This window comes from Macrobrachium nipponense, chromosome 10 (genome assembly GCF_015104395.2).
Source record: "Macrobrachium nipponense isolate FS-2020 chromosome 10, ASM1510439v2, whole genome shotgun sequence".
Taxonomy (NCBI): Eukaryota; Metazoa; Arthropoda; class Malacostraca; order Decapoda; family Palaemonidae; genus Macrobrachium; species Macrobrachium nipponense.
The window spans coordinates 105,192,845-105,217,149 of record NC_087204.1 but is presented as its reverse complement, the minus strand read 5'-3'; the positions used below and the strand labels follow the sequence as shown (position 1 = coordinate 105,217,149).

General features: G+C 45.2%; 1 protein-coding gene across 1 annotated transcript in view; it reads left to right on the top strand.

Moving 5' to 3' along the window:
• LOC135223870 (putative GTP-binding protein 6) overlaps positions 1-23,575 on the top strand; it is a 38,994-nt gene extending 15,419 nt beyond the window's left edge. The window contains exons 5-8 of the mRNA XM_064262770.1: positions 7,160-7,368; positions 18,632-18,830; positions 19,701-19,800; positions 23,000-23,575. Coding sequence (XP_064118840.1) covers positions 7,160-7,368; positions 18,632-18,830; positions 19,701-19,800; positions 23,000-23,126 — 635 coding nt within the window. The 3' untranslated portion in view covers positions 23,127-23,575. The remainder of the gene's footprint in view (positions 1-7,159; positions 7,369-18,631; positions 18,831-19,700; positions 19,801-22,999) is intronic.
• The last annotated feature ends 730 nt before the right edge of the window (positions 23,576-24,305 follow it).

Genomic DNA, 24,305 nt, shown 5'->3' with positions numbered 1-24,305 from the left:
GAAGAGGGCTTGGAAGGCTCCCTGCAGTCCTTTGGCTTCTAGTCCGGAGGTTTTCCCGGAAGAATCGTCGGTGGAGGCGAAGAAACCCAAGAAATCCTGTGATCGTTCTTCTTCTCGTGCTCCTCGCTCGGCGCCTGCTTCCGAGGAAGAACAACAAGATTCTCCTACGAGAGTACTCGCGGGACTTCAAGCTCAGATCACAGCGCTAGCAGACTCTCTAGCAGTTAGATCACGTAGGAAGAAGGACGTTTCTCTTCCGATCAAGAGATCTAGGCGCCGCTCTTCAGAGGATCGTTCTCCTCTTTTTAGGCGTTCTCCTTCATATGCGGAGGTTTCGTATGAAGGTAGGGGCTCACGTGAGCGCCCTCGCTCTCCTGGCTCTCTTTCGACTTCAAGGCGCCAAACATCGGTAGGACGCTCTATGGAGAAAAAAGTTTTGTTCATGAAACTTACCTAACAGATATATATATAGCTGTATTCTCCGAAGTCCGACAGAATTTCAAAATTCGCGGCACACGCAGTGGGCGGCCAGGTGGTAGTACCCATTCCCGCCGCTGGGAGGCGGATATCAGGAACTATTCCCATTTTCTATTCATATTTTTTTCTGTCGCCGGTCGGTAAACAACTGTTTACAGACCTCCGCCTAGGATTTTGAAACTTCATTAGCCGCTTAAGTATCCTAATTATTCTTTCGATTATTGACTTGGATTTGTGGCTAGGCATACGCTATCGTAAATTTTTTCATTGCATTTGATGTCTGAAGCTAGTTAGCCTAGTTTCAGACTTTGTTGTCCGCATGGGGTAAGGTGAGGCTACCGGAACTTTCGGTAGACACTCGCTTAGTATATATGACGTTTACATGTTTTCTTTGCATAAGTTCAATGTAATTAGTGTAATGTGTGACTGATTACGGAAGAAGGAGGATTCATGTACGCATTTTAGAGCGTGTTAGAATCAGGAGTTTTCCTCCACAGTAAACAGAAGTTAGAAATAATGAACCTTCTAACCTCCTGTAGATTTTATTTTGCCTAACCCTGTGTTATGGCTTACGGGCCTAGAAGAAGTGTCTGCTAGAGGATTACATCAAGTAATCTTAGACTAAAGTGCTCGCTCTCCAATCAGTGTTGTGAAGTGTAGTGCCCCTTGTGTTGTGGAGGGGGCGTCAGATCGGCCCCATAATGCCTCTAGGCCTGGACCTCTGTCGGACTCCCAGGACTCAGGGAGAGGGCATGTCGAAAGCCGCAAGAGGGTTACGGGGGCTCCCCACCGATCTGGCGTCCCTTCGGCAGGCCCTGTTGACACTTCCCAGGCTGCTAAAGATCGTGCACGTGCACGAATCTTGAAGGATTGCTTCTCGTCCTCCGAGGCGTCCTCCCCGCGCAAGGGTTGGAGCTCTCGGAAGGACTCGCGCCCTCTAAGAAGCTTTAGAGAAGAGGACGCTTCACGTCCTCTCTCTCGTCAGGAGGGAACGTCAGATCGGCCCCATAACGCCTCTAGGCCTAGACCTCTGTCGGGCTCCCAGGAAACCAGGGAGAGGGCATGTCAAAAGCCGAAGGAGGGTTACGGGTTTTTTCATGCTGATCTGGCTTCCTTTCGGCAGGTCCTGTTGTCGCTTCTCAGGCTGCCGAAGATCGAGCACGTGCACGAATCTTGAAGGACTCGCGCCCCCTCCTGACAGGCGTCAAGAGTCTGGTAGGAGTCGTGTGCATGATAGACGGCTTGCTGTTAGCCGCTCCCCGCAAGGTAGGCGCCAAGAGCCTACTGCACATCGATCTCCTAGTAGGCGCTCGTCTCTTTTAAGGCGTCATACTCCTGATTATTCTCCTCGGGGCAGACAACAAGAGTCTTTCAAGCGCCCTTCTCTGTGTAGGCGCTCTCCCGCTTCTAGGCGCACTACTCCTGACCGTTTGTCTCTTGGTAGGCACCAGGAATCTCGGAAGTGCCCTTCTCTAGGTAGGCGCTCGTTAGCTTTGAAGCGCCCTTCTCCTGAATGTTACCCTCTTGTTAGACGTCAAGAGTCTCGCAAGCAGCTTCTCTAGTAGGCGCATTCGCCTTCCAGTCGAACTTCCGTTGATCGTACTCAACTGGACAGGTATGGAGAGCCGCGCAAGCGCTCTGCTCCCGATAGGCGCTCTTCTCCCGACAGCCGTTCGCCTCAGGATAGGCGCAAAGAGTCTAGTAGGCGCTCGCCTCCTCGTAAGCGCCCTGTGGATGTTTCCGAGGATTCTCGGAGTAGGAGCCCTACCTCTCCTTCGGCTGAGATTCCGTCTACCTCGAAGAGGGAGTCTCATCGTAGACAACCCAGATCTTCTCATCGTTCTCCAGTGGATGTGAACTCTTCTAAGAGAGGGCGTTCTCCAACCTCTCGCTCAACTCCTACTAGGATCCCTTCGTCACCTAAGGATCTTCCGCGCTCGCCTCGACAAGACGTCCTAGAAGGTTCGGATGAGGAACCGAACACTTCTGCTGCTGTGTCTTCTTACAAGAAGCTTACAGAGCTACTTTTGCAAGTTTTTGGGGATTCCCTTACTCCTACGGCTCCTCTTCTCCTCACTCATTTTTCAACGGCGAAGACAGCGAAGAGTTCTTCTTGTGTGAGGATGAAGCCAACTCTTTCAATGAAGAAGGCACTGAGGAGTTTTGGTTCCTGGATGGCTTCCAAAGAAGAAGCGGGGAAAACGATGTTCGCTTTTCCTCCTTCGAAGTTATCAGGATGCGCTGGTTTCTGGTACGAAACAGGAGAGTCCTTAGGATTGGGTCTACCGTCTTCGGCTGATTCGGATTTTTCGGCGCTGGTAGATTCGACAAGGAGAACTGCCCTTAACTCTGCTAAGACGACTTGGGCAATGAATGAATTGGATCACATGCTAAAAGGCATGTTTAGAGTGCTAGAAGTATTTAACTTCCTTGATTGGTCGTTGGGGGTCTTAGCCAAGAAAATTGAAGTGCCAGAGTCATTTTCGCCAGAAGATCTCATGTGTGTTTTGTCTTGTATGGACAAGTCGGTAAGAGACGGAGCGAGTGAAATCGCCGCCCTGTATGGGGCCGGGATCGTGAAGAAGAGGTCTGTTTATTGTTCCTTCTTAACGAAGTCTGTCTCCCATGCCCAGAGGTCATCTTTGCTGTTTGCTCCTCTGTCTGCTCAGTTGTTCCCTAAACATCTAGTGCAGGACATTTCGAGATCACTTTCGGCTAAAGCCACCCAGGACCTTTTGGCACAGTCGGCAAGAAAACCTCGCCCTTCCTTCCCTACCAAGGCTAAGAAGGAAAAGGCAAGTGTTCGAGAACCCTTTCGAGGGGCGTCTTCATCAAGAACCTCTACGTTTAGAGGTCGTAGACCTTCAAGAAGGGGTAAGACTTTTGCCAAGTCTGTTAAAGCCCCCAAATAACTTGCAAGTCCTTCAAACAACGGTGGGCGCCAGACTCTTAGAGTTTGCAGAAGTCTGGGCCCAAAAAGGGGCGGATCCTTGGACCCTTTCTGTTTTGAGGAGAGGTTACCTCATCCCTTTCGTCGAAAGACCTCCCTTGACGACCATCCCAAGGGAACTGACGGCCAGGTACAGAGACCCCATCATGAATCAAGCTCTCCATCTAGCAGTAGATCAGATGCTGGAGAAGGGGGCTATCGAACTAGTGACAGACCATCATTCATCGGGCTTCTACAACCGCCTTTTCCTAGTTCCGAAGTCCTCAGGGGGATGGAGACCGGTGTTGGACGTAAGCGCCCTGAACTTCTTCGTAGAAAAAGCAAGAAGTTCACGATGGAAACGCCTTCATCAGTGCTGGCAGCACTTCGTCCAGGGGACTGGATGGTTTCCTTGGATTTACAGGACGCTTACTTCCACGTACCGATCCATCCTTCCTCGAGGAAGTTTCTCAGATTCATGATGGGGGGGAAAATTTTTCAGTTCAGGGCTCTGTGTTTCGGCCTCTCGACGGCCCCTCAAGTGTTCACGGGGATTTTGAGGAATGTGGCTCAATGGCTTCATTTGAAAGGGTGAGGATATCCATGTACCTCGACGATTGGCTAATAAGGGCCCAATTCAGAAGATCGTTGTTTGAAGGACTTACAAGTAACTCTAGAATTGACGAAGTCGTTGGGACTTCTCGTCAATTTCAAGAAGTCGTCACTAATTCCCGAGCAAGAGTGTGTGTATCTCGGGATACAGATGAACTCTCTGAGTTTTCGGGCTTTTCCCTCTCAGGAAAGGATAGCCCGAGGATTCGAGAGAGTAACAACCTTCTTAGGGAAAGAAGTATGCACAGTGAGGGAGTGGATGAGTCTGCTGGGGACGCTTTCCTCGCTGGAGCAGTTCGTTTCCCTAGGAAGGTTGCACCTGAGACCGCTCCAATTCTTTCTTCATCGGAATTGGAGTCGTCGTTCTCAGATTTGACGTTCTCCCTGTCGTTATCCCAGGACTGTCAAGAAACACTCTTATGGTGGACAGATCCCAACCTCTTTGCGAAGGGACTATCTCTTCAATCCCAGACCCCCAACCTGGTGTTGTTCTCCGACGCGTCGGACACGGGGTGGGGGGCAACTCTGGGAACCAGCGAAGTGTCAGGTACCTGGGTGGGGACCAGGTAGCCTGGCACATCAACAGAAAGGAGTTGATGGCTGTGTGGTTGGCTCTGAAGGCTTTCGAGCCCAAAGTCAGAAGATCGGTAGTGCAGGTCAACGCGGACAACACTACAGCTCTGGCATATATCAGGAAACAGGGGGATGCATTCCTTCTCCCTGTACGAGACAGCAAGAGACCTTCTTCTGTGGGCAGAAGAAAGAGGAATCAAGCTTCTCACCAGGTTCGTGCAGGGAGAAAGGAATGTAAGAGCAGATCTCCTCAGCAGGAAAGATCAGGTCCTTCCCACAGAGTGGACCCTTCATCTGGATGTATGCCAGAGCCTGTGGAAGTTATGAGGCAGGCCACACATAGACCTCTTTGCCACGTCAAAGAACAAGAGGCTGGATCCTTACTGCTCTCCGATATCGGATCCAGAGGCATTAGCAATAGATGCTCTTCTTCTAGACTGGAGCGGACTCGACGTCTACGCGTTTCCCCCCTTCAAGATCCTGGGGCTAACCATCAAGAAGTTCGTAGAGTCCGATTCAACGAGAATGACCTTAATCGCTCCCTTTTGGCCGGCCCAAGAATGGTTCACAGAGGTACTGGAATGGTTGGTGGACCTTCCAAGATCGCTCCCGCTAAGGAGCGATCGACTCAGACAACCCCACTTCGACAGGTACCACAAAAATCTCCTCGCTCTCAGTCTGACTGGCTTCAGACTGTCCAAAGTTTGGTCAGAGCGAAAGGCTTTTCAGCAACAGCTGCTAAAGCAATCGCAAGAGCGAGGAGACCTTCCACCTTGCGTGTATACCAGTCAAAGTGGGATGTCTTCAGACGTTGGTGCAAGAGGAAGAACATTTCCTCTTCCAGTAACCTCTGTGACCCAAATTGCGGATTTCCTTATTTTCCTCAAAGAAGAATGTCATCTGGTTGTGTCAACTATTAAGGGATACCGCAGTATGTTGGCGGCGGTATTTCGACATAGAGGCTTAAATATATCCGATGATAAGGACCTGCATGATCTTATTAGATCATTTGAAACCATTAAGCGTCCTCATGTAGTACCGAACTGGAATCTAGACGTAGTTCTACAATTCCTTGGATCGTCTAGATCGAACCTGGCTTAGCCTCTTTCAAGGATCTGACGAAGAAGGCTATCTTCCTTTGGCCCTAGCTACAGCTAAGAGAGTGAGTGAGCTCCAAGCTATTGAGGGCAATGTAGGGTTTAAGGAAGATTCTATGGTGTGTTCGTTTCTTCCAAGTTTCCTTGCAAAGAATGAAAACCCATCACGCCCTTGGCCCAGGAGCTTTGAAGTTCGTAGTTTATCTTTTCTAGTAGGGGAAGAGCCTGAAAGAACTCTTTGCCCTATGAGAATTATGAAGTATTTCCTTAAGGGGAAGGAACAACTTAAGGCTAATCAAGATGTGCTTTGGTGCTCCGTAAAGGACCCCACTCGGCCCATGTCGAAGAATGCTCTTTCCTTTTTTCTGAGAAGCCTTACAAGACACAGTTGCCTTGCCTTAAGGAAGAACATTTTAGACTACTGAAAGTGAAAGCTCACGAGGTGAGCTTGCATTCAGAAAAAATATGTCTGTGCGGAACTTGATGGAGGCGACTTTTTGGAGATGCCAATCGGTTTTCGCAAACCACTACCTACGTGATGTAAAAATCACATATGATAAATGCTTCGCCTTGGGTCCTTTCGTATCGGCGGATTCGGTGCTGGGGCAGGGAGCTGAAACTTATCCTGTGTAAATTTTTTATATGTTACCCTATATTTTATATTGGTGTTTTTTGGTTGTCTGAAAGAGGTTGCTGGAGGCACCTCTTTTTGTCGTAATATTAACCCTTTGTATTTTGGTTAGGTGGTCTGGTGGGTTTTGGCTCCTTGCAGAGGTAGTGGTAAGGATCTGTTAGGTAAGCGGACAAGGTCCCTCTAACAGGATCCGACTTGGATTCTACCACAATAGGGGATCACATATCCCAGTGGTAGATCCGAGAGTCTTTCAGCATCAGGTCACGTCCTAGCTGTAGCTCTCCAGGCAATGCAGACTCAGAGACAGTATCTATGAAGTCTTCATCCTGAAAAGGTGAGATCCAAGGTTTTTATATCCTACAACATTAGTTGTTTCCCATCTTACCTGTATTATTTAGCTGTCTCTTACCCTCCACCAAGGGTGCCAATCAGCTAAGTATATATCTGTCAGGGAAGTTCATGTACAAAAATGATATTGTTAAACTACAATAAAGTTTTGTACATACTTACCTGGCAGATATATACGATTAATGGCCCACCCAGCCTCCCCTCAGGAGACAGGTGGAAGAGAAAAATCTGACAAGCAAACGGGAGTGGTTCGTACATCCGCCACCCAGCGGCGGGTAAGGTAGACCACCTGACCTACCTGTCGCATGTGCCGCGAGATTTGAAATTCTGTCGGGAACGTCGGAGACTATAGCTAAGTATATATCTGCCAGGTAAGTATGTACAAAACTTTATTGTAGTTTAACAATATCATTTTGTTCCTTATGTTTGACCTTTTCTTTCATTAGACTTTGTGATCTGCAAACTCAAGTTATGAAATTCTTATTGCAGGAAAAACCTCTTTAATTCGAGCTATCACTGGTGATAAAAGAGCAGAAGGAAAGAATCAACTATTTGCAACTCTTGATGTTACAGCCCACGGGGGCCAACTTCCATGTGGTGTTGACATGATTTTAATTGATACTGTTGGATTCATACAGGAAATTCCTACAGATTTAATAGCTTCATTCAGAGCCACTCTTGAAGATGCCATTTGTGCAGTAAGTTCAAAATTCTTCTTAAGTTTAGGTGATTTCTTAGTATTTTATTGAGTATTTAATTAGTCTCATCTTTAAATTGTTTTAGTGATTAACTTCAGATATTTATTGAACATATAACATGATAGGTCTCTGATAGTGTATATATTGGGACCTAAGTCTGGTATTTCCCTTCCATAATACTTTTGTTGTTATCTTCAGTTGTTCATATATGAAACAAACCTTCGATCTTAACATTAGGATAATACTAGCACCAATATTAATTCTACCGGTTTCCAGCTTGGCGCTAGTATTATCCTAATGTTAAGACCTCAGGTTTGTTAGCTATGAAAAATACAAATTGGTTAAAAATTTGTCATTTTCTACAAAAAAAAACAAAAAAAAAAAAAAAAAAAAAAAAAAAAACTGCTCCTGGTGTGAAATGAAAAGTTTGATACAGCACACACAGCATTGAGAATTGTTGAACATGAGAAACATGATCAATATTATTCTTGAATAACCATGCAAAAGACACACTTCCCTTGGATTAAAGAGTTTGTTTTTACATTTGCTTGAATATTTTCACCTCTCCCACATGCCTCCAGTAACTGTAGGGAGGTAACATTTAGATTTGATTCCACTTCTAAACTTTTTGCCTTGACAATGGCACTACCTCAAGCTTGACTTTATAGAAGTATTGACTGTTCTGGAGCATATCAAATTACCCACAAGACTTTCCTTCCTGTGTTAATTATTCTGTGTATCCATAATCAGTATTGTCATGATACCAAAGGGTAACTGTGCCAACTTAGTGAACTTGCTCTTTCCTGAACATTCTATCATAAAACTTTCATCTCAGCTGTGAACCTTGTTCAAACATGTTATAATGTTTTGTAGATTTACACGAATGAAAGTCGCCTCATTTTAGACGTTACCTTTAGTAAAGACATATCATAAACCTTAAATAAATTATGAAATGTGTCTAAACTGGTGCTTTAGTGTGTTCTTTATTATGAATCTGCAAATTATAATAGTCTTTTTTCTTGTAAATAGCTCTCTTGTCATGTTAGAATTGCAAGACAAAAGATCTTGATGTACAGTAAGTTCCAAAACTGAAGCGACAAATTTCAGAGAATTTTGTTGGAAATTCACTAACTGGCAACTACAACTCGTAGCTGAAAAAAATTTTTTTTTCTACAGTGAAAGCTCTATCAAGCAAAATAAAGCTAACATATGATGCACAAATATCAAATCTATGATATTTATAACAATCATAAGAAAAAATTATGGTAATAGTAATTATTTTAAAGTATAGCAATTACTTCAAACTATAGAAACGAAACAATTTGAAATTCTCGTTCAACACAGGTTTACCAACATTTCCAATGTATATTTCGAGCAATGTGGAAACAAATATTTAATATTATAGTGTATTATCAATTATTTTAGCAAAGATGCATAAAACCATGCAAGTATCAATAGAATGTGAAGGGAAAATCTCCGCGACATTAAACATAATCAACCAAGAATGCACCTAGATTCAATAGAGAAGTTGGGTGTGGTTGATAGTTCTGATTCTAGCTTCTAGGACCGAGCAAAAAACACCATCTTCGAGAAAGGCTCTAACTGCTGCCGCTACCTTCAGGTGACTAGGCCTAGTTCCGGGCATTGGAAGGCTTACAATGCAGGGCCACTGTCTGTTATTTAAGCAAAAAGAGAACCTTCAGGACTGATACCAGGACCTGTCCTTGCACCTGGGGAACAGACTCGCTATACAAAAAATAAGAAAGACGGTCGCAAGCAACCAGAACACCCGTAAATATCACCGCCTGGTTAAGTAGGGAGACGACAGACCCCAACCACCCCTCTCCCCCTCTACATCTACCTCTACCCACAGTACTAACTCCACCTTTTTCACTTCAACCTTTTACCTCAAATCTTCTAATCATATCCCAACCGTGAAATTTAAGACTGAATTTGCGTAAGTTGGCATATCATAAGAGAATGATATCACCCAAATTCATATTTCCACTGACAACCAGTAATCAGTTCAATCCAGTTAATCATTATTGTATAACAGAAATTTATGAGTTTTTTGGGGATATGTAAATATATATAATATATTATATATATATATATATATATATATATATATATGGATATATATATATATATATCTATATGTATATTATATATATATATATATATATATATATATAAATTAAAAAAAAGAAGCACCCGAGCATGACCAATAGGCCTAGTGCTTGATTCTTAAAACAGAACTCTGGTTATTCCTGACTAGATAAAAATGACCTGGAGAGAGAGAGAGAGAGAGAGAGAGAGAGAGAGAGAGAGAGAGAGAGAGAGAGAGAGAGAGAGCATAACAGGAGATACTCGAATTAAAATAGCACTCGCCAAGCATATTTACTCTGGATCGTATGGACAAAAATAGTCTCACTTATGCACTGAAAAAAAAAGGTGGAAACCTATGAAAATACTTTTGTTCCGATGCGAGATACTTACCTCGAACCATTTCATAGGAGATTCCCGGATGTCGATCCGGGTCCGACCAGAAAATTCTGGTTATATGCCGCACCCAGGTCAGGCCTATGCCCCAGGGGTCGAAGACCAAGCCATCCTAATGACCTATAGCCAGTCCTTCTCTGGTCGCAGGAGCGTGAATACGCCCCTGCTCGTCCGGTGTCCGGCCCTTATCCTTTGTCCGTGTGTGTGCTTTGTGTGCGTGTATCGTGTTTTTGTGCGATGTCGGCCTCGGAGCCTCAACGTCGTTGCCCCGGTCCTGAAGGACGGGCTTGTGGAGCTTTTTCTCTCGCCCCCTCTGATTGATCCTCATTCTTTGTGTAATTCGTGTAGGGGGGGCGCTTGCTCTAAAGACAACACGTGCTTGGAGTGCATTTCTTGGCCATCGTATCAGTGGGATTTGGCTTCCACTAAGAAGAAAAAGAAGTCTAGATCTTCTTCGGCGAAGATTTCGCGGGGATCGAGGAGTGAGAGCAGCAGCAGAGACGGGCCGGCGACCCCTTCTCCTTCGGTATCGTCGGAGAGGAAGACTTCCGCCTTGCTACAGGTTCTTTCTCCTGCCCCCTCCCAGCGAGGGGGCCTAGGTGAGTCCGTTGCCGGGTCACCCCCAGGGGGGTTCCCGATGAGTCGTTTCCCCAAAAAACAGGTGGTACCGGAGGCTTCCGCGCGGTGCTGAGGGGGACTGCTCGGTAGCGGTTGCAGCTCCAGGGCTCCCCGTCACGTCCTCCTCTCTCTTTGGCATCGGTGCAGGGGGGGGACCCGTCCCTCCCCTCTGCGGAGCTTCCCGCTTCGGCTCTCCCCGCTTCGTCTACGGCTCTCCCCGCTTCGTCTACGGCTCTCCCCGCTACAGCTCGCCTCGCTGCGGCCCCTCCCGCTCTCGAGCGGAGCTCGCCGCTCGCGGCCGGACCCGGACCGGTTTACCCGGTCACGGATCCACCCAACCACCCGGCTCCAACCCTTTTCCCTTCTGCCGTTGGGGATGTCTTTCCCCCTCGTACTCCGGGGAGATCCCCAGTGAAGGACGATGCATTCCCGTCCTGGGGCTTCCCGTCTAGGGGACAGGAGGAGCCGGGAATGGCCTTGAGGGCGGCCTTCAGGGGCGGTCCCGATGTGATAGAGGTGTCCCCGACGCGGCCGAAACGCTCCTCGCGTTCCCCCGCGATGGAGTCGCCGGAGGAGAAGCAAGAGACAGTCGGATTCGTCAGGGGAGAGGAGTTCTTCAAGTTACTACTCAAGAGAGATCCTCCCGTAGGAGGAGACGCTCCTCCAAGAAGAGGCGCCGTCATGGGAGACGCAGGAGACGTAGTTACTCCTCGTCCTCGAGCGGCTCTTCCCGCTCTCATCATCGAAGCCGGGATCGTAGAGGGAGTGTACAGGCGTCGGGACATCTCCCCCCAGGGGCGGAGGCGTTCTCCTTCCCCCGAGGGTGGCCCCCACCCCATTGGCCCCCAGGAAGGTCTCTCATGGGGGGTTTCCCAGCCGTCTCCCTCCCTACTACGTCCCTCGGTCCCGGTGGATCCTGCCTCGGTCTCGTCAGCCATAGGGTTGGCCTCCATGACGAGCGGGCTCCCTTCTTCCGTGTTCCCACACGATTGTCGCCTTCGCGGATGGAGCCTAGAGCCGATACCTCCTTTAGGGGGTGCAGAGCCCCTCCACCGCTCAGGTATGAGTACCTCCTCGGGATGGGCCAGGCGTTCGGGGCATCCCCCCCACCCCTCCCCCGCAGGGAGACAGGGGTTTAGGAGCCCCTCTCCGGGGAGCTTCTCCAGCTTCCCTCCAGCTAGGGTCTGGGGCCTCTCCTCCGTCGCGGGACGCCGAGGAAGAGACCCTTATCCAGGAGGTACTCCAGAATGCCCTGGAGGAATTGGGTCCAGTGGATGAAGGTTCTGCTTTCAGGAGAGTCCTCTCTCTGATTAGGTCCATGAACCGGCTAGAGGAGCCAGCCCCGACGGTAGAGGACAACAGATCCATGGCGGTGGACTTTCTGTTCAGGGATCCAGAGGAACCAAGCCCTCTCTCAGCCTCCCTAGGTCCACCAATACGGAGAAGGCCCTGACGGTGGTGGAAAAACTCATTGCAGGCTCCAGTAACTCTTGCGTTGGCACCTCCTCGGCTAGACTACTCCAGTGTCTAAGCCGAGTCAGAGGAGGCTATATGGCCCGGGAGGTGCCCCTCTCCTCCCCAAATCCGTGGAAGGTAACTTGGCAGCCCTAGCGCCCGGACTCTCGGAAGCAGAGGCCTCACGTCGGGACTAGTTCTCCTTCTCTCACCAGGAGGGCTAAAATGGCTATGGAAGTCACAGCGTGGACCTCGATTCATGTGGCTTCTTGGTTAGATCTGTGGTCCGGGGCGGTAGCCAGGTTCCCCACCCTCCACGACTTGAGGGACGAGGCCTCTCTTGCCCCCTTCCAATTGCAAAGAACTAATTTTGTCGGGGGGTAAGTCCTTTGGGCTCCTCACGACCCCAACTGGTCTCGTCCTGGGCGAACTGGATCTTGAGGAGGAGGGACTCTGTGCTGGCCAAACTCCCTAGGAGCATTCCTGAGAGGGAACTAAGGACCCTTCGAAACGCCCCAGTGGAAGGAGCTGCTCTCTTTCCGGAGAAGCTAGTGGAGGAGTCTGTGGAACAGGGAGGAAGGCCAGCCAAGGCCCAATCGTTTATAGGGCCCCTCCCTACGTCAGTCGGTGCCGAAAAGACCTAGTGAGAGGCCGAAACCTCAGAATAGGACCCTCTCGGCTCCCCCCACGGAATCACCCCTGCGGAACTGGAGAGACCAGGGAACTCAGCCCTCCCCCAGGACCCTCCCTCCTTCCCAGGCACCCTTCAGGCCCAGACACCCTACTTCTTCCAGGAGGGGTCGTAACAACCGCTTCCCTAGGAGGAAGTAGGAGTCGAGGCCCTCTACCGAGTCTTTCGCCACCGGTGGGGGGTTGCCTCTCGAGCTGTTGGCAGGACTGGGAGGATCTCGGAGCCGAGCCCTGGACAGTCCAGGTCCTCAGGGACGGTTACCGAATCCCCTTCCTAGAACCAGAAGCCTCCCTTGACAGGGGAGCCGGCCAATCTGGCCTCTCAGCCCCGGAACCCTGTGCACAGGGAGGCCCTAAGGCTAGAAGTGTTCGGGCACTGCTGGAGAAGGGGAGCCCTCCAGCAGGTGGTGGATCGCTCCCCCGGGTTCTTCAGTCGACTTTCCTGGTGGAGAAGTCGTCAGGGGGGTGGCGACCGGTCATAGACCTTTCGGTCCTCAACTCATTCATCCTAAAGACGCCCTTCAAGATGGAAACACCACGCTCGGTGCTGGCTTCCGTGAGGCAAGGGGATTTCATGATGTCCTGGATCTCAAAGTCGCCTACTTCCAGATCCCGGTACACCCGTCCTCCAGGAAATACCTTCGCATATAAGTTGGGAGGACCGGACCTTCCAGTTCAAGTCACTCTGCTTCGGACTGGCAACGGCCCCGCAAGTGTTCACGAGGGTGTTATCCCTGGTGTCGTCTTGGGCCCACAAGAGGGGTATACGCCTTCTCAGGTACCTAGACGACTGGCTACTCCTTTCCTCCTCAAAGGAGCGCTTGATAGAACAGAGAGACGCCCTCCTGGCATTCTGCAAAAACCCTGGGAATCATGGTGAACTGGGAGAAGTCCCTTCTAGCTCCCTCCACCAGGATGGTGTACCTGGGGATGGAATTGGATACGGAAGTGGGGCGAGCTTTCCCCTCGGGGGACAGGCTGGCAAACCTCCGAAAAATTGCCTGCAACTTCCTAAGCCACCCCCGAGACCGGCAAAGGAGTGGCAAAGGCTTTTAGGCCACCTGGTCTCCCTGGAAAAACTAATCCCCCAGGGAAGGCTGAGATTAAGGCCACTACAATGGGACCTGAAAGTAGGGTGGTCCCAGAAGGAGGAAACACCTCAAAAGCCGGTTTCCATCTCACTGGCAGCAAGGAAGGCCCTCGGTTGGTGGCTGAATCCTGCAAACTCTCGTCGGGGTGTGCCCCTCGGGTCAGTGCCCCCGGAGATGCTCCTGTTTACGGACGCGTCGAAGGTAGGCTGGGGGGCCCACCTGAATTCCCTCTCAGTGCGGGGGGATATGGTCGCAAGAGCAGAGCACCTTCCACATAAACAAACTGGAGCTCTTGGCAGTAAAGCATGCCCTGGAAGCATTCAAGGAAGCAGTGGGAGGGCACTCGGTGTGTCTGATGTGCGACAATGCCACAGTGGTCGCCTACGTCAAGAAGCAAGGAGGCCTGAGATCAAGGGATCTCTGCGGATTGACGGAGGAGATCTTGAGCCAAACCGAAGCCCTTGGGACCTCCTTGACGGCAAGATTCATTCCCGGCAAGAAAAACGTAGTCGCCGACGGCCTCAGCAGATGGGGTCAGGTGGTGGGATCCGAATGGTCCCTACACCCCGAAGTAGCGAGGGAACTAATAGGGAAGTGGGGCTCCCATCCCTGGACCTGTTTGCTACGAGGCTAAACACCAAACTGCCGGTGTACTGCTCCCCGGTGCCGGACCCAGCCGCGTTTTGGGAGGATGCGTTCCAGCACCCGTGGGACGGCCTGGACATGTACGCTTTCCCTCCCTTTGCAGTCCTCAGGCAGGTCCTCAACCATCTAAGAAAGGCGAAAGGGGCGGCCCTGACGTTGGTGGCGCCTTGGTGGCCGGACAGGGAGTGGTTCCCGGACCTTCTAGAGTTGGCCTCTCATCCTCCTTGGGAGCTGCCCCCCAGGCCAGACCTGTTAAGACAGCCCCACTTCGAGAGGTTCCACAGGAACATTCCAGCCCTCTCCCTTCACGGCTGGAGACTATCGAGCGGCTGTTAAATAGGAGAGGGTTTTCGGGGAGGGTGGCTTCTCACATGTCCAGTTACTTGAGGGAATCCTCCGCTAACATCTACCAGGCAAAGTGGAAGGTTTTTGGGGCCTGGTGTAGAAAGCGTAACCTGGAACCTCTCCGAGCGAAGATCCCAGACATCGCAGTATTCTTGACCTACCTGAGGTTGGACAAGGGCTTGTCAATTCCAGCAGTCAAAGGAGCCAGGTCCGCATTGAGCCAGGTCTCTCCCTGAAAGGGCTGGATCTGGGGAACATCGAAACACAAGCCTCCTGTCCATAGCTTCATAAGAGGAGCTTTGAGCAGAAGTGCCCTCCCAGCGCTGGCTTGGTTCCCCGCTGGGATGTTGCAATAGTTTTAGATTCCCTGAGGAAGCCCCCGTTCGAGCCGCTCAAGGACATCCTGGATAGGGAGCTGACCCTCAAGACAGTGTTTCTGCTAGCCCTGGCCTCCACGAAGAGGGTGGGGGAGCTCCACGGCCTCTCGTATGTAGTGACCCACACGAGGGGATGGAAGGAACTCTCATTCAGGTTTGTCCCCTCCTTCGTGGCTAAGAATCAGAACCCCTCGAGCTCGGATCTCAGGTTCGTGGAGTTTTTCCATCCCTGCCCTCCCGAAATCGGACCAGCCTAAGGATCTCCTCCTTTGTCCGGTGAGGGCAGTTCGGAAGAACATGGAAAGAACAGCCGGTTCAGGCCGGAGGTAAAGAATCTCTTCGTCACCACGGGAAGGGTGAAGAAGGCAGCCTCGAAAAACACCATCTCCTTTTGGCTGAGAGAAACCATCCGGAGAGCCTACGAGAAGGGGGGCCTTTCCCCTCCAGAGGGAGCCAAGCCCCATGACATCAGGGGAATTGGGGTGTCCCTCTCATTCATCAAAGAACATGGCAGTGGACCAGGTCCTGAGGGCAGGAGTCTGGAATAGGCAGTCGACATTCACAGCCCACTATCTAAAAGACTGCACGAGAAGGTCGCTCGACGCCTTTGAGATTGGCCCCAGTGGTGGCAGGCCAGCAACAGGTCTAGGTCCCCTCTCCAATCTTCTTGGAGTGGACGGGCCGGTGGTGTATTGAGTGTATGTGAGTGTGTGTGGTTTTTCCTCAAATCCCCCTAATCCTTATCCTTGTTATCCCTGGGCCTATTTGGTTGGAGCGAGGAATCCAGATACTCAGGTAAGATACGCAGGAGTGCGTATGGTTCTCAGTACAAACCACAGTTTTACATGTCAAGGTTTGGTTATACCCGCACCAGGCTTGCCTTGCACCCCTCCTAACCAACCACCCACGATAACGGGCGGGTGAGTTCTAAGGGGAGCAGTCGCCCCTCCTCTGACCTATCACCTTTGGGGGCCGTTCCCTCCCCTAACCTTCGCCCTCCTCCTAAGGGGTAAGTCTCCTATGAAATGGTTCGAGGTAAGTATCTCGCATCGGAACAAATCACAAATTCTTGGTAATTTGTATTTTTCCTAGCGATACTTACCTCGAACCATGGAATTAGAATCCCGCCCTTCCAGCCCCGCGGAAGATTAGGGGAGACACCTCGGAGTGGAGTAAGAAGGACTGACTATAGGTCATTAGGATGGCTTGGTCTTCGACCCCTGGGGCATAGGCCTGACCTGGGTGCGGCATATAACCAGAATTTTCTGGTCGGACCCGGATCGACATCCGGGAATCTCCTATGAAATGGTTCGAGGTAAGTATCGCTAGGAAAAATACAAATTACCAAGAATTTGTGATGTTTGGTGCGACCCTGAACGCAATTCCACGTGCAAAAATTTGCACAATTGAGAAATTCGATGAAATTATTAACTAACAAGCTGGGAAATATATTTCCTTGATTCTTGACATAGGCGTAACCATGTAACTAATGCTAAACGCACATATAACTTGGATTTCGTTTTTTTTTTTTTTTTTTTTTTTTTTTTTTTTTTTTTTTTTTTTTTTTTTTTTACACCAACTTGTGTCTTATTTATATTTCATTTAATCAGATGCTAAACTTCTCTGTGCTTTATCAAAAGAAAGCGTAATAACTTTCGATATAACGCTATAAAAGAAGAAAGTTAATTTACAAATATTAGGCCAATGCTTATGCACTTGGCTCCTGCTGCCACTCTATGGTGAACACTTGATATCACACTTTGAGACCCGCAGATGTTTCTTTGGGGAAATTTTTTTTTTTCTTTTAATAAACAATTATTGAACTAACATTGATCATTCACGGGGGAAATACTTTGTGCGTTTATACAGTTAATCAATGATACGTATTATCAGATAAATAGGATGACAATAATTGGAATAAAATTTACTAACTGGCAACCCCATGAGTTTCTAAAGAAGTACGATCAATTCTGAGATTTGTCGCTTCACTTCTGGAACTTACTGTACATGCCTAAACTGTACTCAGTCTGCCCACAAGAGTAATTTTTCTGTGCAATTCTGTTGTCTGCAGAAGTGCGTCACGCTTGTCTTCCATTCCGGGATCAGAGTCTTTTTGCATTTTGTTTGATGTGCCTTGCCTTGTGTTGTTCAATAAGTAATTTAGCTTACTTTTTACTTCAAATATCTTGTTCATCTTAACTTTTTAGTGCTCAAGTGTTACTAGTGCACTCATAAGATTTCTCAAGTGATTGTGAATTTTTCAGTGTCCGATTTCTATCGATATAGTAGTTGTTTTGATATGACACCATTGTTTTTGTAGCTAGTTTCACAGTAAGTCGGCTTCCATCATCCTTGTTTTTTTTCTCCAGTGAAATCTTTCCTTTTTTTATGTTAAGGTAATATAATTAATTTTTCATATTTTGTGGTATATGTTTGAAGAATTGTATTTGTATTCATTCTGTCTGTCTAATGAGAGGCAGCTGTTTTCCACAGAAGGCATGTTCATCATACATGAGCTGGATTGTGGCTCAGGAGTCTCTTTATGCTAAGAGGATTTACAAGTGTCACATGATGGTAGCCTTAGGCAATGCTTTGTCTGATTCTTCTTCACTGAGCCTTGCTGTCACTCTTTCAGTTGAGACTCAAGATTTCTACAAAGAGGGCCTCCATGTCTTCTATGATGTCTCTTTGGGCCAAGAGTGTTGATTATAGGAATGGGGTTCCTTCACTTGATGATCTACTTCCCCCCCCCCCCTTTTTTTTTTTTTTTTTTTTTTTTTTTTTTTTTTTTTCCCTTTTTTTTTTTTTTTTTTTTTTTTTTTTTTTTTTTTTTACTCTGCACCACAGAATTTCCCTTCCCTGGAAGCTCCCCCGGCCACCCAAAGGAGGGAGGTCTCTGGCTCTTTATTCCCCTCTGCTATGACCTCTGGCAAGCCACCTGCTCATCCTCCAGCTTCTCCTTGACCTACCCCTTTTGCCCTTGACCCCATACATTTATAAACAGTATTTTTTATTCACTGATGCATCCTTTTTTGAGCATCTGAAGAAGGTTGTGTTATTGTTTCATGATCAGTTTTTGACTGTTTGGGTCATCTGTAGGCAATAGTAATGTGAGCCTGTTGACTCAGTATTGCTTCCAGTCTTACTGCCTCCTCCTCCTGAATAACAGACTTTTTTTCCCTTACTCTTCTCATCTCTTTAAGCTTTTGTTATCATGATTCTCCCTCCTACACTGCAGTTCATTCTATGATATATTTAGAATAAAAAACTTTTCAGACAAACCCTTTACAGTAATCATAACTACTGAAGTGCCTCCATCACTTTTCTTGCATTCTTCTTGGTTGAGGTTGTTGTGGCATTACTCAGTGTGATCTGGACATGCACAGATTTATCAAGTTGATGTGACTGGAGAGTCATTTGTATGGAATAATGCTATTTATGATAGATGGGTTTGTATAGACAATAGTTTATTGTAAAAACTAAATTTTTTATGGCTGATTATTCTAATTTATCTTAAAACTCCTTTGCTCTCTTCTGTAGGACGTTGTGGTCCATGTTCGAGATGCCAACCATCCAGATTATGATTTGCAAGGCATAATAGTTGAGAAAACTTTATCATCTTTGCCACTCCCAAAAAATACACCTGTAATTACTATAGCCAACAAGGTAGACTTAGTAACTGATAAGTCCCTTGAAAAATTTGGTGGAATACAGTTAGTGTCCTGCACAACTGGTCAAGGTATGAAATACAATTAGTAGTTTCCTGCATAACTGGTCAAGGTATGATATATTTGGGAGCCCCGTTATCATTTTTTTCATTTGTTCCATTATTATAGAATATGTTTCACTGTTCAGTAGTTGCAAGATTTTACAGATGTATCTGTGAAGATTACATAAAATAATTTACTACAAATATTGGATTTGCTTCACATCATTCCCAAGTGTATGTGTTACTAATTGACATAACCCAAGGACATGACTGTAGTCAGAAATATAATTTAGAGAATGTGACTAAGTATTACCATGGATGGAAGGTGTAGCTAGTGATTTGTTGCTCTCACAACTAATACTTAGGTTTCTGCAAGATGCAACTAATACTTAGGTTTCTGCAAGATATGAGTAGAAAAATACCAACCATCATCAGATGTTTATTTATATTCGGATAAATATTTCATGTTTCTATTAAGCTTAAGGAATACTGTAGAATTATTTCTAGCTGTATGTTGTTTTTATAAATGTGAAACATCAGTTTATCCTGAAGAACACTAAAGTTTCTTTAATCCTTTACATAATTAATTATCTACAGTTGAAATATGCCAGGTGACACCACATCAGTGGTTGAGAGGTTTCGAACCTTGAGTAGTGGAAGTGATAGGTTTGTTTGATGGAAATGTGAAAAATTTTTCTTTCTATTTAATATGAAAATATAAATATATGCATTCAAGGCTTGGAAGCAAACTAGAGTTAATTCATTGCTTTGTCTTGTTAACGTACTAATGTAATGTAATTGTGGAGTGTATGTAACAAGATCGATATGAAGATTGTTAGTTAAAGAGTATATTACTGAAATATTTGTGTTTTTTACTGAATTAAAGTTTCTTGCATCTAGGTTTGGAGGACTTAATGGCAGAAATTGAAAGTCAGGTTCTTAAGGTTACAGGACGAAAGTTTTGGCGTTTCACTCTCCCAACTGGCTCAGATGAAATTAGGTAAGTCATAGATTTGGTTAAGAGGTCTCTACTTAAGAAGGAATGGAACATTAGTTATATTTTGTAAGTTAATGCGCTACTAAATTTTGCAAGTCTGGCTGAGCAACAGAGGCACTGATTGGTTGACCCTTGGGGGTTCTTGCTGGGCTTGCCTCTCAAGGAGGAGTAGTGGGCAGATGTTGCACACTTCCTTGTTCTGCTGATGGTGGTTGGAAGGAGGGTCTCATGATTATAGTGTTGTCAAGTGTGGGTTTCCACCAGAGAATGCTAAGGGCCTCCTTGTAGTGGAGATGGTGGTGGCCCATGTTGCTGTCAATGATTGTGTTGTTTCCCATGATCTGCTGGCCTTGGGGTCTGATGCCATGTTCCCTCAAGCAACGTTGGTATAGTACCATCCCTTCATTGTAGAAGGACAGCTATCCTCTTAGGTGAGTCATGGTCATACCAGTGTATGGATGGTGGCATCCATTATCAGGGCACAGTTTTTGGTAAATTATGCCTCCTCCTCTCATGGGATCACTGCAAATTGTGGGGCTATTCTTCATGAGGTACTGGGCATTCCTCTGATCTATGCCATAGATTTTAAAGTAAACCATATCTTGTACATCAATACGGGTTACATGAGCCCAGATGAAGTTTTTAAGGGCTGACTTGTCCTTATAGTCAGTATTAGTTTATTAATAATTCATTTTTTTCCCCTTTTCTGATGAATGCCTTATATTTTCTGTATGTCCTGTAATCTTCTTTAACTTCTTGCAAATGAGCATCATATTCTCTGGAAGCCTGAATTTCAAAGGACAGAGGGCATGGAAAAAACTAATTTTGCATCTAACCTTGTTGAGGGAAAATCTGACTTGAAAACATTAATGATGGTGTTGAAACAAGTCTCATACAGGTCCCAAGGGCCTTGTGAGCAAAAAATAAAGTAAAAGAATACCTGAAGTTAAGTCCAACCTCAAGTAATTTTGAATAGTTTTTCAGAAGCCAAGTACAGCAAGATGAGACAATGAACCAAATCAACCTTAGTCAATGATTTAAGTTCAGAAAGTTCATTTACCCTGCAGCCCACAGGAAGTGAGCTTCCAAAGGAGAAAAAGGGAACTAGCACCATCTGCCATTTCCCCCTTCTAACTGCTTTTGTGAGAACACAAGGAGGATGCTTATGTTTATATGGGGAGAGCATGTCAACCAACTGTCCTAGGTTGATCATTTCCAACAGTTCTATTGCCAGAACCACCTTTTTCCGTTTTAACAGAATAACTACACTTGATAAGGAATTTGCAGTAGAATTCAGATAATCATTTGCTTCATGTCAAGGCATAAATACAGTGGTACCTCGACATACGAAAGGCTCAACTTACGAAAAACTCGAGATACGAAAGCAAATATGAAAAATTTTACAGCTCTACATACGAAAAGTTTTCATGATACAAAAGGCTGTTGCTGTAAAGTCCCGAGATTCGCCCGGACCACCGAGAACAATTTTAAAACTCCCGCGCCGCCAACTGAGTAAACTCGCCACCATCCTCCCGCTCTCCCATTGGTTCCTGATGCTAGTCACCCCATAAGATCCTGCTCTCCTATTGGTCAGCATCTACCCCTTGTGTTTTAGGTATTCTATTGGTAAAAGGATGCTGTAAATTGAAAAACTTATTCATGCAATACATTTAATAAAAAAAAAAACATTAGGTAAAGATAGAATAAAGAATAGAAATGAATGGTTATTATACTGTTTGGTAGTTTCAGTAGTTGGAGAGAGATAATGAAAATTTATGGCTTACTGTGTACGGAAAAGTGATTGCTTGTCGATCGTTCGATACTCGTAAGTGTTGGATGTAAACAGAAGTTTGGAGGGTTTTTTTTGTTTGTTTATTATAGTTAATGGTTACTTAATAATTATTTGAAATGAGTACATGCAATACATTTAATAAAAAAATTGTGAATTAGATATCATAAAATATCATCGAAGCCAACAAATACGAATTTTTTAGAATTCTTCTTCTGTTTTAATATTACGTTACGTATATGTTTCATTATACCTAGCTGTCAGTAACTCGGTATCTCCATTAGGTAAAGATAGAATAAAGAATAGAAATGAATGGTTATTATACTGTTTGGTAGTTTCATTAGTTGAAGAGAGATACTAATGAAAATTTATGGCTTACTGTGTCCTAGGAAAAGTGATTGCTTGGCGTTTGTTCGTTACTCGTAAGAGCTGAATGTAAACAATCGATTGGAAGGTTTTTTTTTTTGTGTATTATAGTTAATGATTAATTAATAATTATATGAAATGAGTACTTACTGATTATTTATACATTTTATTGGCATATTCTAAGCTTTTAGCTTCTTAGGTTTAGATGTCAGAATCATAGACTAAGCTACAGTAGCAACCGCTAACATAGGCTAGGCTTTTAGCCTAAGGCGGAACATATGCTAAAGTCCTAATATATGCAGTAAAAATGGAGTTGAACATTACATACAGTTGAATATTACTCAAGTATGTACAGTATTTTGCCTTTTTGGAGTCATATTTCTTCCGTCGGATCGACGTCGTAACCCTAGAACATGTGTTGTAGGCCTGGAAATATAATTTACTGGGGTGTTTTTGGAGGGCTTGGAATGGATTAGCCATTTTACATGTAAAATGTGGTCCAAGATACGAAAACCTCATGATACGAAGGGCTCCTCGGAGCGGATTAATTTTGTATCTCGAGGTACTACTGTACTTAAAAGGTTTTCCATTTGGAATGTAAAGATTATTTTAAATTCAGTAATTTTAAATATCTCTAAGAATTGTATTTTATTCATTTATAAGAGTGGAGGTATTGCAAAATTCTCAAGTCTTTTTAGGAACAATATTTGGTACTGTAGACCATAAGTATCTGATGACATCAGCTATTTTGTTAGCATCCTCTGCAGAAAATTTTTGTGCTAAGTTTGACTTATCAGCCTTTTTATTTTTGTTCTTTTTGAATTTTATATAATGCAACAAATTTCAAGCATGCAGCTTCAGACTGATGTCATAATCAGCATTATACCAGGAAAAACGGGGACAGTGAACTATGAGAGATTTTATTGCCATACCCTTATGAGGTCAGAGGGTGATTTATCGCTTACGAGTTTTGGGACCCCTGCAATCCTAATGATCTGTCTCATCTTTGTTTTTCTTGTCATTTATGCCTGACCTCTCTGGTTTCAGCTGGCTCCGAAAGGCTACAGGTTTAGTGTCACAAGAGATGGACGAAGAAGATCCTCAGGTAACACGTGTAGTGGCAGTGATGACTGACCAAGAAATGGCTGCATATAAAAGAAACTTCAGAAAATGAATGGGTTCAGTTAGTAGGTAAGATTTTTGAAAGGAGATTCTATGTATTACTGAAGACATTATCAGTGTAAATTTTAGACATTACATGTTCCATCTCTTTGTTGAAACTATTTCGTGTTCAAGTGCTTTTACAAAAATACCTCTTATGTGTCATTTTTCAAGATCTGTATACAATGTTGGTAAAGACATTTAGAAATATTGTAAGTATTTTTACAGAAATGAAGTAGTATTTTTGGTTGAGAAGCGTCAAAAAGTTTCCATGAGATTTTAATAATTTATAGAGGTAAATCTACAACTTTTGTATTGAGAATTCAGGGATTTTTATCATTTTTTTTTTCATATGTGAATGTTTTGACAAAAACAGACCTGAAAATCATTTACAGCTACTTATATGTACAGTTTTTCAATTTAGTGTTTGTACAGAAATAAAACACTACTGTATATACATGAGTATGTGTTTTATTTTTCCCTTAGCCAACATCATAGCCAACATCATTGCATTTATTTTCTGAATCTCTGTCTTTCTGTCCAAACACTCCAGCTCCCTCTTTTTACTGTCTTAGAGCTGAATGGCTGGTATTACCCCATTCAGTGCTGAGCCTGACTGCATAAATATCATAAACCAGTTCTTTTAGCTTATAAGAATTTCCTTTTTAATGTTAGTTTGTTAACTGTAAGGGGCATGGACTACTAGAGGTTAAAATTTTTATCGATATGTTTTATGTTCCATATACAGTGGTTGATTAATTTTCCACACAAAATTACTTTTATTTCATCATATTTCAGTTGTTTTTATACAAGAATTTAATACTAGATATGAAACTGAGGTGCTTTTCAATTGAATCTTAAATATTTCTAGAAATAAGTACTATTCTATTACCATATCTTCAAGAAATGAGCTTGTACTGTATTTTTCATTTTCTCCTTACTTTATCATACACTTTCTTTTCGTGAATACGTGTTACAGAGGACCGTACCAATGATTTATCAACGTTTTAGTGTATCATTATAGTATAGCTGTAATTAACTAAAACTGTACTAAAAACAGATATATACACTCATGAACACATGTGGATCTTTTCTCTCTGAATTACAGAAATGAAATTTACTATGTAGATAGTACGTAAGTTGTTGCATATATTTTTAATTACAACTTCATAAAATATATGTATTGTTCTTC